Source organism: Brassica napus, chromosome A7 (assembly GCF_020379485.1).
Source record: "Brassica napus cultivar Da-Ae chromosome A7, Da-Ae, whole genome shotgun sequence".
Taxonomy (NCBI): domain Eukaryota; kingdom Viridiplantae; phylum Streptophyta; class Magnoliopsida; order Brassicales; family Brassicaceae; genus Brassica; species Brassica napus.
Genome location: NC_063440.1, coordinates 16,488,563 through 16,505,708, shown reverse-complemented (window position 1 = coordinate 16,505,708; position 17,146 = coordinate 16,488,563). Strand labels below are relative to the sequence as shown.

General features: G+C 38.0%; 2 protein-coding genes across 3 annotated transcripts; one reads left to right on the top strand and one right to left on the bottom strand.

Moving 5' to 3' along the window:
- The first annotated feature begins 261 nt into the window (after window positions 1-261).
- On the top strand, window positions 262-3,580 carry LOC125575585 (protein LITTLE ZIPPER 3-like). The gene is made up of 2 exons (XM_048736989.1): window positions 262-1,945; window positions 3,111-3,580. Exon 2 carries the CDS (start codon window positions 3,125-3,127, stop codon window positions 3,335-3,337), a length of 213 nt encoding a protein of 70 aa, XP_048592946.1. The 5' UTR covers window positions 262-1,945; window positions 3,111-3,124; the 3' UTR covers window positions 3,338-3,580.
- A 359-nt stretch (window positions 3,581-3,939) lies between these two features.
- On the bottom strand, window positions 3,940-16,929 carry LOC111203605 (CCR4-NOT transcription complex subunit 1). 2 transcript variants are annotated; one of them, XM_022697512.2, is made up of 48 exons: window positions 16,671-16,929; window positions 16,244-16,541; window positions 15,950-16,157; window positions 15,531-15,864; window positions 15,340-15,456; window positions 15,138-15,266; window positions 14,874-15,068; window positions 14,591-14,785; window positions 14,348-14,485; window positions 14,125-14,247; window positions 13,795-14,048; window positions 13,591-13,694; window positions 13,271-13,365; window positions 12,959-13,183; window positions 12,443-12,622; window positions 12,299-12,371; window positions 12,135-12,202; window positions 11,850-11,995; window positions 11,649-11,757; window positions 11,427-11,573; window positions 11,282-11,329; window positions 11,079-11,207; window positions 10,662-10,904; window positions 10,454-10,585; window positions 10,283-10,368; window positions 10,083-10,188; window positions 9,804-9,899; window positions 9,536-9,688; window positions 9,206-9,388; window positions 8,901-9,130; window positions 8,710-8,803; window positions 8,500-8,628; window positions 8,370-8,414; window positions 7,984-8,178; window positions 7,590-7,716; window positions 7,406-7,506; window positions 7,031-7,168; window positions 6,872-6,955; window positions 6,364-6,510; window positions 6,146-6,277; window positions 6,001-6,048; window positions 5,764-5,910; window positions 5,630-5,691; window positions 5,335-5,488; window positions 5,063-5,254; window positions 4,882-4,986; window positions 4,662-4,796; window positions 3,940-4,585 (listed from the first exon to the last, which is right to left on the bottom strand). In XM_022697512.2, the coding sequence occupies exons 1-48, from the start codon at window positions 16,767-16,769 to the stop codon at window positions 4,127-4,129; spliced, it is 7,137 nt and encodes a 2,378-aa protein (XP_022553233.2). In that variant the 5' UTR covers window positions 16,770-16,929; the 3' UTR covers window positions 3,940-4,126. The 2 variants fall into 2 exon arrangements, with proteins under 2 accessions (XP_022553233.2, XP_048592943.1); XM_048736986.1 differs by having other exon boundaries at window positions 15,340-15,453.
- Window positions 16,930-17,146: the final 217 nt, after the last annotated feature.

The following is a 17,146-nucleotide window of genomic DNA, read 5'->3' as shown; positions in this document are numbered from 1 at the left end:
AGATTTTTTCAAAACGAAACATTTGGACGGTCCAATTAACCTTATACTACATTTGTAATAAAACCTCTAAAGTAATTGATCAGTTTGATGGGGAAATTATGTACGCAAACCGTTTAGGATTTAAATTATCTAAGTTGTAGGAATGTGTACTCGTAAGAGCGACAATAATTTGTCTTTACGCTTTAATGTTAACTAGGTGATCCATCCACGCGGTAACATTCCGACCGGCCATGGTTAATAGATCATTTATTTGCGTTCACTTGGCCCGTAAACTCCCTTCCGTCTAACATATGTCGTATTAATTTTTCTAAAGACTCAAAATTATTGTTTACTTTTTTTCGTGCTTTGGTCTTATTCACACAGTCGGTTGCGTTTTTTGGAGGTAATTTTACGCGACTCGATAGGTGGGATTGTACCCAACCGATGCTGTCAATTCGGTTTATTCGCGGGTTGAAGTCCAATAATCTGGCACACCACAGAGTTCTATACGATAGCTTGCAGTCTGTGGCTAGAGGTAAAACGAGGAAGAAAAAGATGATCTGTCGAAAAGATATGTCGCTAATATGCTTATGGACTTTCAATTGGTTATACAACGATGATTTTTTATATTGTTATATAGCCTTGATCAGCGGCGGACTGGTTCAATTTTGTATGTAACAATACCATAAATTGAACCCTTTAAACTTCTAGTCTTTCGTTGTGGACCAACAAACTGTATGTAGGAAAACTGGCACTTGCCAGTTTGTAACTAACATTGAGAAATCATCTCATAGCCTATTATAGCGACATATCTTTACATCACGGCCTCTTAAAATCGTCGCTATACATCTCTAATCAATAACACGTACGTGTAAACTATCCAATTACCTAAAACGAATTGTTTGTTATCAACCCGAAAACATTTAAAACGATACCAGTATATCAGTGTCCATTTTATGATTCAGTTCAGTTTTAACTTGTTTCGGTTCAGTTTAACTTCTAAAGATCAACATAATAATTTATTCTAAATTTTTTTTTTTTTTAATTTATTCCATGAAAAAGTTTAAAAGAAGCCGTAGAAGATGATAATACAAGAATATGTAGTCCCGTTTACAAACGTTAAATTTGTAGTCATTACTTTCCTTCTTACAGTTATGGGCAAACGAACGAGTTATAGAATAAGAATAAGTACCTTACTGTTTATATGATGTTTCACGTTATACTACACTTCTAATCCATTATCCATGACTATTTTTTCTAAGTTCTGGAGCTCCAAATTCCAAACACTCGTTGTCATTATTCTTGTACATAAATGATTTTGTATTCCTAAGAAATTTAAAACTTAAACCATGGTTGAATGTAGTATTAATAAGTATACCAATTTTTGAGCAAACCGAGAAATAAAATAAAAATAAAAATGTTTCAAAACGTTTGAAAATCGAATAATGAAGGAAGGATGATGGTTAGAACCAATATTTAACATCATTGCAAATCTTTAGAGGTCGATGGCCTTCTCTACTAAATTAGCCTTTTATTACAAAAAGTACTCTTGGGACTAGTTCCCTTTTAACGAATTTTCCTACGGTTTGGAGGATGTATACGATGAAGAGGGCTTGGGGGAAGGATTTTTTGCAACTAGAAAATATCCCTGGAGATCAATTTCGAAAGAAAAGTAAGCCAAGCAAGAAACCCACTCTCTCTTCTCTTAATAATCATTCACATGACGCAATATGCACACATCTTCTCTCCTCGAGTCCGCCATCTATGCATAGACACAACGCAAATGTATGATTGTTGTGTCAGAAGAGAGATAAAGAGCCTTCTCTCTCTAGCTTTTGGGGATCTATATAACAGACAGTGTCTCCCTTTGTTCTCTTTGTCCCTCTGCCTTCCATACACACAGTTTGTCTCTCTTTCTCTCTCTCTCTTTTCGTTTACTCTGCGTCTCAACACTCCTTCCCAGAAGGTATAACCTTTTCTCTATTTCTCTCTTTAGAGCATTTCTAACCCCACTCTATTTTTCACTTTAAAATAGAGTTTAGAGTAAAAAATACTCCAATAGTATTCTATTTCTCACTTTATAATAGAGTGAAAAATAGGTTTACTCAATTTGTTTTTTCTTTGTTCATCACTTTATTTTCTACTCTAAAATAGAGTACCATTGGAGCAAACTCAAACTCTATTATAGAGTTACTCTATTTTAGAGTAAAAAATAGAGTAAGCCAATGGTCTTAGCATCTTCTAGAAGATTTACCAACCTTCCCAGAAGCTGTACCACAAGATGGGTTCTTCTCTATATGCTCTGTTATCTTCTTCGTTACTCTATTCTACTTTTCTTTGCTTAGTTTCTTCTACTCAGCCTCTTCTTTGTTGTTCTGTTTTACATTCTTGCTCGGTTTCTGTTCCTTTTGCGAACATATACGTTAAGTCGAGAAACTATGTAGTAACATCATACCTAGAAGCAAGCAACATGACGACAAATCAGTTGTTTCCTCTTCTCATTTAAAGTTTTTTTTATCTTTTTATTTCCCTAACTGATGGAAAGTTCTAATCTATATCTTGTTTTTTGAATCAGAGGCAATCGAAAGAACAAAAAAAAAGTCAGATTTCTTTATTCTTCTTTTTAACACATTTGTTTTCTTCTCTTTGTTCTCGTTGTGATACTTCAAAACTGATTTTATTTATTTTGTTCTAAATTGTATTTATATGATCATATGATCTTTGTTTTGTAGCTTGCTCTGTGTGTTTTCTCTCTTGGTTGCGTTTCAAAAATAATCATTACTTTCTTTCAATACAAATAAAAGCAGCGAAGTGAAGACATTTATAATTACTGCATATCATCATGATCACTTGTTTTTATCATCCATACCAATTTATAATCATGCTCTTCTCTCTTTGATCATTGTTTTCTTTAAAAGAAGAAGAAATTAACATTTTTGGACGAAAACAAAATAAATGCGACGAAAAATCTTCCCTAGTGTAGCTCACATCCGACGTGTGAAGCTGCACAACCCATGTGTGATGTAATGATTTAATATGAACAATAATCATAACACAGGCTAGCTTTGATTTTATTATTGTTACTCTCTTTTGTCTTATCTTTACAATAATTTTTTTTTGGTTTCTTGAAGAAAGAAAGCCAGCAATGGAGAGGCTAAACTCGAAGCTATACGTGGAGAACTGTTACATAATGAGAGAGAATGAGAGGCTACGGAAGAAAGCTGAGCTTCTGAATCAAGAGAACCAACAGCTTTTGTTTCAACTCAAACAGAAACTCTCCAAAACTAAGAAGAACCCTAATGGATCAAACAATGACAAGAATCTTTGCTCATCAAGCTCTGCTTCTGGACAATCCTGAATTAAAATCAAGAAATGTTAGAGCAGATATTTGGAATTGGTAGAAGAAAAGACCCAATCTTCCTAGTTTTTGTTTGTTTGTTGTTGTTGTTGGTTATTTGGTGTAATGCAAGGAAGATATTAGTAATATCTAGTAGGTTGTTATGAATAGAAGATTCTCTCTTGTGTCTCTCTGTTAGTCTTATCAGTCATATTTTACATTTGTTTCTATTTTCTATCTTAATTGAAGATCTCTTTTGCTTTCCTCTGTGGGGGTTTGGGTTTTAGTATATGGTTGTTATTGGACCAACATTGTACCTTTGCGCTACTTAATATTTTGCCAAGTCTACATCTATCCATTAATTTATCAAATCTAATGGAACAATCTTTTTAAAGGTTATAACAACTCAAGTGAACCAAAACAAATACCCAAATAAGATATTTAACGAATTTGTCCATACGACTTTACCAAGCCTTTGAAAGTTAAGATCTTTGGACTGATGCAATCATTTATCAAACTGATTTTACATTTCAGTAAGCAGCTTACTCTGCTCAGTGGCAGACCCATATTTTAAAATATGTAACTGCTCCCATCAACTATCTTTAACGAATAACTCCCAAAAGTGAATGTAGAACTGAACTTTCTTGGTCATCAGAAAACATGTTTACATTTTGAAAAAGAAAAAGTTATCGGTGATATTTTGACATAAATTAATAAACTAAATAAAATGCATATAATCTATTGTTACAACATAATCCCAAATGGAATGAATGATGCATATACATATTTCATAATACGAAATTGAAAAAGCTAATGAGAGTTTTCCGAGACCCAACCGGCGGAGACAATTCCCTCGTCAAGGGGCTTGAGACAACCACATGATCTGGCCACCGATTCAAAGAGTTTCTCAATCTCAGGAGCACACCTGATGAAGCCATGTTTCCAGAAGCCATACCTTGGATTCTTTATGAGCTCTATGAATGTTATCAGGAGTCCCCATGGATGCGGCCTGTTCACAATTAGCCTTTCCAGCAACACTCTTGTTATCTGCTCCTGTATGACCACCTGGTCAGACTCCAAGAAGAGATAGAGCATGATGAAGGAGAAGTAATGAGTGTGGTTGTTTGGATATCGAAGCTGATTGGCGATTGCATTTAGGAACAGATACCGCCCTTCCGTGTCAAGTTCCGCACTTAAATACTTGAACATATGCAAGGCCACCACATTTTGAGCCCCCGTCTCTCCCGCCTGTTGTAGCTGCTGAATAGCCTGTAAGAAGAATATACATTTATTTTCCTTTCAGTAAAAACTAAGGCTGCCACTATTAGTCATGTCAGAACCATACCTGCATTCCAGTATATAACACAAGCGAGTTGATCAATGGTACATTGTAACGAGTTCCAGCTGAACTAGCCTCGCTGGACGAGACAAGTAGCTTCAGCTTCAACTCATTTAGGAAAGTTGTATCATGTTGCCTCGACTGCAGCAAAATAATATAATGAGTATATTTAATCATGCCAAAGGGAGAAATCATAATTCAAATGAAGAATCAGATGATCTATTACAGTGAGATACTCTTCCACGTCATTCTTCATTTGATTTGCTTTTAGCGCAGCATCAACCTCAGATAGGATACACGGAGCTTCTACTATCTCAGGCAGCAAATCAATCTGCAGTTAACAAGATATATCAGCTTTACAAATAAATAATGAACATATGCTGCAGCACTATCAATCAATCTCAAACCTTTAAATTTGGGGTAGATGGGTCTGGAAGCCTCATGTTCCGTGGAAAAGAACTTAGTATAATATTTCGCATTTGTACGCAACTTGAAGGAATCACATCACAGAAAGTAAAATGATAATCGCAGAGGAACTCCGGGAAGTCATGAAGCAGCACCAGCAACACTCTCAGCGTCCCCTTATATAGGATATGAACCTGCATACAAACCACTTTTAAGTTACCATCCTCAGTGTTTTACTGCATATATATTACAAAGACGGTAGAAAGCTACAAACCGGTCCTCCGAGTTCCGCATTTCTCAAAAATGGCTCAAGAAACTGGAGTAAGTCTACCAGCAGGCGTTGAACATATGGCCAGCCCTTCTGTCCATTTACTGTAAGTAGCTTGGGCAAGAAGCTTCTGTGGCTGACCAGCTCTAGCCATGCAAAGCTGGAAATTTTATAAGAACCTCTTAATAATAGCAGAGAAAAAATATATATAAAACACACAATTTGATCAATCAAAGAAAAGAAGATACATATGTCAACCACATGATCTCATTCGACGACTCAAGAAGCGTTCTGTTCTAACCTGAAAGCGGGAATCTTCAAAGGCTGCAATGCGTGGAATGCATTAGCAAAAGCTGTTAGAACCTGAAATAAACGATGGATGTTAGTGATAGCAGTAAATAGCAACTACTTCAAAGAAAAAGAAAACGCACGCACCTGAAAGTTTGCACCATCAGTCCCAGGATCCAGGGAACATAAGTCCAGCAGCCAGTTGATGAACAATCTAAAATATGGTCTTGGACTGAGTGATGCCTTTTTATCTTCTGCGTCCTTTTGAATAGATCTCACAGTGACAGCCATGATCTGCAACCAGTAATTAATATCAAACCCACTCACTTTTTCCACCAATACTAAAAGGCGAATTTATTTTAAGTTGAAAGGTGTCCCCCTAACCTCCGACAGAAGAAAAAACTTGCTGCTAGACTCTTGTTCAGGGAAATACTGAATCAATACAAAACAAAAGAAAAAAACTTAGTCGGCAATGTATCATGGGCTTAATCATCCGCGCTGCCAGACATAAAAACTCATGAGCACTTACCTTCAAGATCGAAAAAACAAGCTTTGCAAAAATATCGATGATGAGGAATGATGGACTCTGAGCTTGCTGAGGAGATTGCGCAGCACCAGAGCTAATTTCTTCAGAAGATATACAATGAGCAACAGACAGTTCCTAAACAGAACAATCAAATAAATAATTAGGTCTCTCAAATTCTTTAAAAAAGTAGATACTAAGAAAACTTAAAAGGTTAAAATCACCAGAAGAATTTTGAAAAAACTCTCTGTTGTATCGTCTCCCTTAAGTAGTCCAGTCTGATACAAATGCAAGACATATTCTGAACAAGCGGTTTCATTTGCACCCGAAACTTCGCAGAGTTGATACCAGTTTTCAAAAAGCGTGGACACCTGCCGAACAATCCCAAGAAAAGAAGAAGATGAACAACACATACAAGAGATGTTTGTATCAAACATAGAACTGAAGAGATAAGTAAACATATATTTAATGGAGAAAATAGCATTATCGTGGAAATTGTATTCATATATACACATCACAACCGTTATGAAGAAAAACATGAAAAATTTAGTGATGATAGTAGCTACACAGAAACACAAATCTTTATTTATAGCTTGCAACTTGATTGTGCTGGGGCAAACATTTCAGCTTTTGGTTTACTCTTTTGCAAGTGAAAAGTTTTAGGTTTATGCAATTTTCAATTTCAAGAAAAAATGCAAAATTCTTCAAGCTAGTAACATGCAGAAAAATTACCCGTTTCCGGAAATCCGTAGAGCCTGATTCGACGTATTCAAAGCTGGTATTATCTTCTGTGTTAGCGATGGTATTGCATACAACCTGATAACAGAGCCAACATGGCAAATGAATTTACAGTGATTACAAGCAACATTCGGTAATGAAATCATTTCAAACCTTTTCATCCTTTGATTGCCTATCATTGATCTCGTTTTCAGTTGCACTATCACTGAGACCACTTGTGTTAGTAACTGGATTTCGTATGATGTCAATGAGTTGTTGCAATGAGACGGGAGATCCAGATTTTGCCGAAAGCTACAACCAAACAAGGAAAACAAATGCGCAAGGTCACTATGTGATAACGCCAATTTCTTAAACATGAAAGTATAACATCCAGACAAATGTTAACTAAACACGATCTGTCAGTTTAGCAAAAAAAATTTTTTTTTAACATAATCCGTAGTTGTGTTTTGACACACCTATTAATCGTAGAACTGAAAAAGAATATGCAAGAATGCAATAGCAAACGCCGGAGAAAGTTAAAATTGTAACCTTGGCCAGTGCATCAACAAGGCTGTGTAGCTCTGAAATGACACTCGACTTCTCAGTGACAAGGCACTGGAGTAGAGAAATAGAAAAGTCAGTGGCGCTCTCTGCACAGCAAACAAATAATTAGCAACTTTCATTTACAACTTTTTTGAAATACAATCACACAAGTATTTGTTGTTCAGCATACTGTTTCTCCCTCCATCAAGATGCTTCGCCATGTGGACATTGTACTCCGCTAGGTTAAGCAACTCGCGTTGGATAAGACCAATAGTAATATCTTTGTTGAGCTTCCGTTCCTCGTCTGAATAAATCACCTGTGTCCATAAGTTTCAAGAAAGTTACATAAGCATAACTGGAAATCCCAGAAAAATTCTCATAAGTTTCAAGAAAGTTCACGTCATATATTTTATCAGTAGCGCCACTATGGGAGATAAGCTCAATCTACTACTTATATGATTTGATATGCCAGGAAATACAGGCATATATTTGGAGAAATATCAGAAGCAACTGAAATTAAAGCACATAAAAAGTATGAAGTAAAGTAAATGAATACTTGGATCTTGAAAAAGTCGTTGACATACCCAACTAGTGAGCTCTTTAACAACACGCTTGCAAACATCACGAATAGCCACAAGAATTGCTAGGTTAGCACTGATGTGAAGGTTACTTGATGCATTCTCATAAAGAGCCTTGAAAGCTTTTTGAGCAACAGCTAAAGCTGCTTCATCTCTGCTTATACATCTGAGGATGATTTCAGGAACTTCAGAAACTACAGCCTGGAAAATCAATGAGATCATTATTTAATTTGACATCGGATAAAACCAAAGTGGCTGAAAACCACAGTAACCATTTGCATAAATTAAAAAAGGTTTCAAACATTATCTCATGATTCCATTACTTCTAGGTGAGAAATGGAAAACGATACTTCACTACAACCACTTAGGCACTAGGAAATCAAGTACAGTACCTGAATTTCATCATCTCCTGCATTATTAGCCACTAAGTTCTCCATCTGAAACAGGTTAAAGAAGTCAACCACATGCGATATAGAGACCCCAAAATTGGTTTTCAAAAAACATAATTGCTATTGTACTAACCTTCTGAGTAACAATATGATACTTGTCCAACGCATCTCTCGTGGACAGAGAAGGCTGTGGGGTATTATTTCCAATAAGACGCTCCATGGTAGCAGCTGGAGTCAACGTTTGCAATGATGTTCCAGTTTCCTTGTGTATAAATAAAAAGCACAACTTAGTAATTCAATATAAACCCAAGGAGTCAAAACTGAAAAAAGACAGTACTCTCACTTTCATAGCGGCCTCGGAAGACTCAACCAGGCTCAATTCAGATGTCGAAAGGGATTTAGAGAATTGAAGACCGGCTGCTGGATCAACTTGTGAGCTTTGGATAGAGGCAAGATGAAAAATGTCAACATATCAGCTGTGCAGAACGAGAGAAGAAATGTATACAGTTTTATCCATATGCAACAGCAAAGCACCTTAAAAGTGAAATTGGACAGGATTGAAAACTCTCCATAGAAGTATCTGATGCCCGGTAGGCCATATCCGTCCGATCATTTCCAGCACTAGACTCGAAGTCCGAAGCATTTTTTCCTGATACTGGACCATAACCATTACCAAACCCAACATCGCCAGATGAGCTTGAAGCAACGGATAAACCGTGTGAAGTTTGGGCTGACTGCTTTTGCCAAGGATGTTGAACAAAGTCCTAAAAGTGTACATGTATCGCTTAGTTATCCAAATACAAAATATAACATAGGCAACTAACAGTTCAAAACAGTACCTCATAAACTCGCTGTTGAGAAAGGGACAATTGTCCCGGTTTTGGGCTGAGGGACTCAGGTATAAAACTGACAGAATTTTGCGCTAGCATGTTTGGATCAAAAAAGGAGGATCCAACACCATCTCTATGCTTTCTCCGCAACGATAATTGATGGGCAATGTCCGCATCAATATTTTGTATTGCCTGTACGGGCACGGACATAGACAAATAAGTAACAAGAAGGCTTTCTCCTCAGTAAAGAGAAGTGCCTGCACTCTATTCCGTTTATTTAAAAAATAAAATGAGCTAATAGCTGGAACAGAAAATCGGGATCTAATATCTAACACAAACCTTCTCTGTAGCCGCCTGCTCAATGGCAGCACAACCCAAATCAAGGTTGTCATTGGTGACAAGTTGAACAATTTGTTCAAGAGCTTCATTATTAATATTCGGACCCTGTAGCGAATTACGTAGATGACCCGAAATTGAAGTGCGCAGGGGTTCCTACAAATACCAGAGAATGCACAAAAATCAGAAAGGAAAAACAGAGTTGGTTGAATTAGTGCAACATGGCAGAATATTATAGCATAAGAAGCAAAGCCTCATAAGCAGGAAAAACCTTGCACGTCACATGAGCCAAACTCCCAGCTAAACTAGCAACCATCAAGTGAGCTGCATTATATATACGTGTCTCATCTGGTTCCGAGGCATAATCCTGGAGTTCAAGAAGAAAATGAAGGTACGATAAATACACAGGATCTAGAAACTGACGCTTGTGATAGATGGGAAGCAAACAATTTTAGCTGTGGAGTGAAAAGCGATGGAAAACGAATGGGGATAAGGAAAGTATTCGAAACAAGAAGCTAAGAGAAAGGCAGGTAAGTTCAGATAGCCTTACCTTGAGCACAAGCTCTTTTGTTGTCTGGCAAGCAATACAAACACTTCGCTGAACAATACCAGACACAATCTCCTTGATGGCTCTGTCCATGGCAAGTGGTACCACTCTGACAATGGACAAAGTTTGGAATGTCAAATTAAATACCTTCAATGCACTACATACATAATGATTTCACCAGTAGAAGACCATTAGTCACAAACCTCTGAAATGGAAAGTGCTTACTAAATCCGCTTAATTTCTGATTGATAACAACAAGATTTCCAATGTTCGGAAGTGCTGCTGACAGCTGCTGACCATCATATCAATAGTTGAAGCAGTTTGAACCAATAACTTTGAATCTTTGATCGACATTCATAGAATGATAATCATACCTGGCTAACAGAAAAGGGTGGAGTCGACTGGAACGGTCCTTGTGGGGACGAGAGCTGATCAGACAAGCCTAGAGTTACAACTTTTTCGTCTTCCACCGAAGTATTAGTATAAGCACGTTGAGGGGCTACATACTGAAAAGAAAAGGCAAGGAGCTAAATACTTTTCATAACTAAAGACTGACACTATAGGTCAATAACAAAAAGTAACCTGTGATAATAACTTCGAGGGAGCGTCTGTATTAGATGAATTTGCAACATCAAGAGGTAGATCTATTTGCTTAAGAGGAGAAATTGTTTTAGGCTCCGAGATCATCTGGGACTGAGATATATGTGCTACTCCAAGATCTTTGTTACTAAAATCAGGATTCCCGTCTATTTCTCTCTTCCGATCCTTTAGAAGGGAAGTTGGCACTACTTCTTTCAAATCAACACCAAGGTTCTTGAACAGAACCTGAACAGAAAGAAGAGAATAAGACACTGAATACACGCAGAAACAACTCGTTGCTTCTCAAGAGGGACAATCTTATTTCTAAATTCACTACAAGACACTGAATACACGCAGAAACAACTCGTTGCTTCTCAAGAGGGACAATCTTATTTCTAAATTCACTACTAAAACAGATACCTCTATGTCAAACTTCAGATTCATTTTTAGGTTTGGCATCGAATAGATCTCAGCAAGCAACCCGAGTATAGCCATTGTCCAAGGATTGGGAGGCTGATACGCAATACTGTTTTGGCATGGCTCCAGAACCTGCAGTAACCGAAAATTAGAATTCAGGACATCAACCCTGTAACAGCTAGGAAAAATAGTCAACCATCACCAACCTTCGAAGTGAATGGAATGACTGCTATCATCAACCCTTTTTCATACGCCTGCAAATGGAGAAGAGAAACAAACTTCATTATCTACAAATTGACATAGCTATACAGAAGAATGAATAACAAGTTTGAAGGAAATTGAAGCAAGAACCTCTACAATCAAGGATTTTGGATCAATTTCTCGCGCCCTTAAAACATAATTCCTTCCAATCGTTAACTTTCCAAGCCAGCTGCCTAAATTTTTAAGCAGAGATCGCTCTTCAGAACTTGACTTTATGAGCTCTGAACCCAACAGAACCTGCACAACCAAAGAATGTAAGGAAGTAAAAAAAATTGCTAAACAGAAATAACACCCATCACAACAAATCATTACCTTGCAATTTTCGTATGTATTTTGGAGTATCTCCTTAAACAACAGCTTGGAATCAACTTTGTCCAAGAACTTCAAGTACAAATCGTGAAAATTGGGCTCGATGCTCGCTCTATCAGGAATTTAACACACGCAGGAAAACAATAAGAAGAGCACACAGGAAACCTCGCATAAACTGCAAACTTAAAAGACAACCATCCGTACCTTTTCATAACCATATACTGTGCGAACCAAGGATAGTATTGTTGAGATAAAATCTCAGCGAACTCTTTCCCTTTAGATTCAATGTTAGCTATAGAGATATTATTGATTATGAAAGATATTTTGTCCTGGACATCTGAAGGTGGAGCCTGAAAAGAAAGACTTATTCTTATTATTCATACTAGATAGTAGACAGTTGGCATGCTGACAATTCATTATACAATGTAACCAAAAGCAAATAATTCAAAATGTATGCACAGGTAACTAGATGCACAGCATAGAAGGTACCTCTATTGCGTTTTCCCTTCTCTCTGCTGCTGCAACCAGGGTTTCTATGTTCAAAGCAGAGCCAAACCCTGTGATAATCGAGTATTAGAATTATTTCTTCACAACTATATTTTCTATCATATTTTTAAAAGAACAGTTATAAAATTAAGTCGACTAGAGATTACTCGTTGATGTGGCTCCACGAGCTGGACGAACAAAACCAGCTGAGGTCAGTGAAGAAGTCGAAATGCCAGGATTCTGCAAGGATTACTAGTAAGATTACAAACTCCTCAACCCACCTATAAGAAAACAGAAGAGAAGGCAATCACCTTAGGAATGACAGAAACATCAGCAGAAGTGCTAGATGACGAGGGCAGAAGTGGCTTTGTTTCGATAGATGGCACACTTGGCACTTTGCTGTGGTCATCAATATGCACTTCATTTTTCTGTTGAGGCTGTACAGGAGAAGGAAGTTGGAGTGGAGACTGACCAATTCCAGAAACATTAAACTGACAATATTTTTAAAAAAAAACAGAACAATGTGTTAATTTCCTTTTCGCCTTAGTTCTGGAAGTCAATTTACGGTCAAGAAAGATATTGGCCAACCCAGACAACGAGAAGTTTATAGTATCTATATAACTGCTGCAGAGCTGACCTAAACATTTTCATGAGAATGAAATAGAAAAGATAGAGCATTTCTTCCCGTTTTCAATAGATAACTCTAGCGATTTTTAAGAAGATATAAAATACCTAAGAACGGCAAGACAAGTACTGACAAGAAGATATCAAAATAGACCTTCAGGCGCGTAGACAGTCAAAAGAAAACTTTTATATCAACATTATACCTCGCCATTTCCAGGGAGAGACTGTGAAGGACCAGGGTGCGAAAACGAAGCATCTGATTCCAAATTACCAGATGATATCCTTGAAAGTGCTTGTTCAATAACAGTGACTAACTCGGGATGAGTGCTACGCAGGTGAGATATTTGCAAAATATGGTTGCAGTACTGAGGCAATTCAACAAGACGATTCACGAACTGTTCCAGAGCTTTGCTTCCAAACAGAAACATCTGCAGGAATCAGGAAAGAAAGAAGATGACAGATCTATTACAGTAAAAAAACTGGCAGACAGAATTAAATCACAACAAAATCCATACTTTAGAATCTGCAGGCTTACGCAAAGAATCCAAGACTAGACGCAGTGCCATCCCCAGTGTGATGGAACTAATAAGCTGGTGCTTAATAACAGAGCCTGAAATTTGTACAAGTCGAAACAGAATCGAAGAAGAGATGCTCAAATAACATATCACAGGTAATTTTCAAATTCAAGAAATTTTTCTGAAACATCATCATTTTGCATAACAAACTTGGCAAGTGGTTGCCCTGGTTGAGGACTAGACACAATAGCACGAACAAACTAAATTACGGGCATCCTCCCACTACATAAAGTAAAACATCATATACAAGACCCACTCACCAAAGAGGACGGAGGCTATTTTCAGCTGCCTCTCGGGATACTTGGGGAAAAAACGATACTCCTCGAACAGATTAGCAATCATGCATTCAAAAATTGATTTTTCCCTGTCAAACATAAAATCATGATTTTCTTTTTGCATGTGAAGCTGGCAAACTTGACATGATAAATTAAATATCTCAAGTGTATAGTTTGCCATTTTCAAACCTTTGAACCAAAGAGTCCTTGTATCGAGATAGCATTTGAACCATTGCATCAACACTCAACTGACCGGAAAACATTTGATGGAAATAAGCGTTGGCTTCCTCCTCAACATCTTCTCCGTATGGACTGGGAACTGAGGAATCTTTAGCCTCCCCATTCTGCAGTTTCGAATTACAATCCAAGATTGCTGAATTGACCTTTTCTATCTCTTCGACTAGTTGAGATGAAGTAATCACATTATCATGAGCTTTCAAAACCTGGAATAATGTTCGAACAAATTAGTCCCAATAGACATGAAGCAATAGACTAGCCAAATAAAGGATCCTAACTAACTTTCAAAAGCAAAGTCGTTGCATCCAAATGACGATCTGATAAAGGATCCGAAGGATGAAAATGCTTGGAAGTAAAATCCTCTGATTCGCTAAAATGCACATTATTGACAAATTTGAGACACTCCTGAAGATGGAAAAACATTAATTTTAAATGTTAGATACGATCCTCATCCCTAAAAATATTACAATAATAATAGAACTTTAACTGTGAGAAAATATGTTACCGCAGCAAAGAGGTCCTTATACACATACAGACAGTTTGGCAACCAGTTCTCAATGTCCAAAAAGCCTCTCAGTGAGGCAAGGACTGCCAATCTGATGCTGAATGAGACTGGAACTGATTCTAAAACAACAGAGAAAATCTGAAATGAAATGATAACCCTAATGATTAGTTCACAGGTACAGAGAATTAATGTAAGGAACAAATAATATGCGACTGTCGCAAATTTTTAATACAACATTGTCACCTTAAGCTCATGGAAGATTTCAATTATTCTGAGTATGCCGTCTGATTTAAGATTTTGGGCATTTAAAATCCCCCACAGAACGAGCTCAGCATTCTGATGCCAGAGCTTGAGAATGAAACCACTATCCTGGGAATTCGTTATTAGCACTGGAAGAATAACAGATACCACCTCTCGCTGGATGAGATTATAGGCAGTCTGCAACAAATGGTTATCATACTTAGCCAAACGAAAAAAAGTGAAGGTTACGAGCATACAACACCAAAGACCAGTCAAGGAAAGTTACTTTGATGTGAGTCATTCCAAGAAGCAATGTTTTAGGACAATGTGTGAGTGGATACTGGAGCATCGAACTAACTAAAACAGTATGACCTCTCTCCGCCAGTTGGCAGAGTACATCTAAGAGATCAAGAGATAGCCATGCTTGATTGGAAAGTCCTAATTGTTGCTCATGGCTGTGCATGATATTATCAATATATGCCTGGAAAACAGAAGGTCAGAATAGTTGCAGTATCAAGAATGAACAGCTCACAGACGTGTGGTATCTCACCAGCTTCCTTGGAGAATGCGTAAAGGTAAATACTTCTGGTGGAGCTGCTATTGCATGTTTAAGAAAGGATAATTGACCTTCCATATTGTTCCAGACAGAAGCACATACAGCATCAAGAGGAAATGGGTCCTGCAATAATCAGTTTAACACGCTCAAACAACAGTGGAAGTGGCCAGTCAAGTTAGAGAGTATGAGAACACACCTTGCAAGCAGTTTTATATAGCCGCATGAAAAACGAGAAAGACTCCATATTAGGGATGTCAAATCCACTATGGTCGAGATTCTCGATTACTTTCCTCCAGCTTGTGCCAGGAGCCTGCTTTACCAGAAAAACTTAAAGATATCAACGATATTGATTTAACAGAGTATAAACTAGGGCTTAAGATGACTTACAAGCTGCTTGATTGTTTCAATCAAGATATCAACATTCCACGACGTTGGCGTTGGCGTGGGCAGATCAGTTGGAATGGAGCAACCAACGGCCAGACTGAATGTTGAAAAGGTGGTGTGATTATCTTCAAGATCGGCAGAGGTACGAGCCACATGACCAAGAATTCTTGAGATAGTAGCCTCTCTTAGGGGTGCGAAACTAGACAAGAAGTGTTTGCATTGTTGGGCATCAGCAGTGAAACCACAACCTAATTCTCCAATGAGATCTCCAACACCAATTTCCTTATCGATTTCAGCTAGGACAGCATCAAAGTCGTCCTCAGCAGAATCAATGCACCTACATCACAAGAGAAAAGCTTTTAGAGTCTTACAAAATCTGAACAAATGGACCGGAAAAGGGATAAGAGAGAAAATCAACTCACCTGAGTGGAGAAAGGAGAGGCGTAAGAGCAAAAGACAAGTCATCTCTAGGTTGAGAGGAAGACAAAAGCTGTAGGAAGGACTCCAAATGCCCGGAGAGGTCCTCGGACGTCTGGAGAAACAAAACAACATTCTGAATTTGCTCAGTTGACTCAACCTGGCCATTGTTAGCACAGAGTTGCTCAATCTCCGCCAATAATAAGTTTCGTCCTGCAAAACAAAAAAACGATCATTAAGGAGAATGGGAAGAACAAAAGCCCAAAGCAGAAGTTGTCAAAATCATATCTTTATTTTACCACAAGTCTTAGCATGAGAAGTTTCAAAATCAACCAGGGCCAGAGCAAAGGTAATCTTATCAGAGACTGAAAAGCCCAAAGCAGTTGCCAAATCACGAACGAATTCAGGAGTGACGTCAGCATCTTGGAGTGCGTGAGAAAGCAGGGTTCCGAGATTAGGCAATTTGAGGACACGTTTGAAGACCAAGGCTAATAGTTTCTCAAGCTGCAGCGTATTAGCGTGGCTTCTCCGGACGGTGAAGCAATCTACGCACGTCTTGAGCACAGGGATGCTTGCCTCAACACCATAATCAACCAACTGCCAAAAATGAACAAACGAAGCTCAAAATGCCATTTCTCCTAGGGATTGAACTTTGCTGATCTAGATTATAATTATAAGAAGATAAAAAAGAGCAGACAGACACTTGAAAAGCATCGGAGAGGCTACCTGGCAGATCTCTTGGGCGATTGAGTCGACATCGGAATCATTGAAGTTATCGAGTAAGTACCGGGTATGGACGGCGACCTTGGACGGAATCATCGACATGGCGATCCGAGAGGGGGTGGGGGAGCTAGGGATTCACAAGCAAGATTTTTTTGAGAGATTTTGATCGTTCAATTTCTGGGTTATGGGGGCTTCTTCCCCGATAACGACACCTATATTTATGTCTCAGACCGCCTTTTCTAAGCCCATTTCCTTTATCATAATGGGCCCTTCCTTAACAACCATTTTATTTAGGATTTAGCGATGGATGCCTATTGGATGGATATAGAGGTAGGCGTTCGGGTATCCGTTCGGGTTCGGGTCGGGTATTTTGGATTTTTAGGTATTTTGGTATAGAGGTGTAGAACCTGTTCGGGTATTTCTGTACTTCGGGTCGGGTTCGGGTATTTTTAGTTCGGTTTCGGTTATTTCGGATCGGG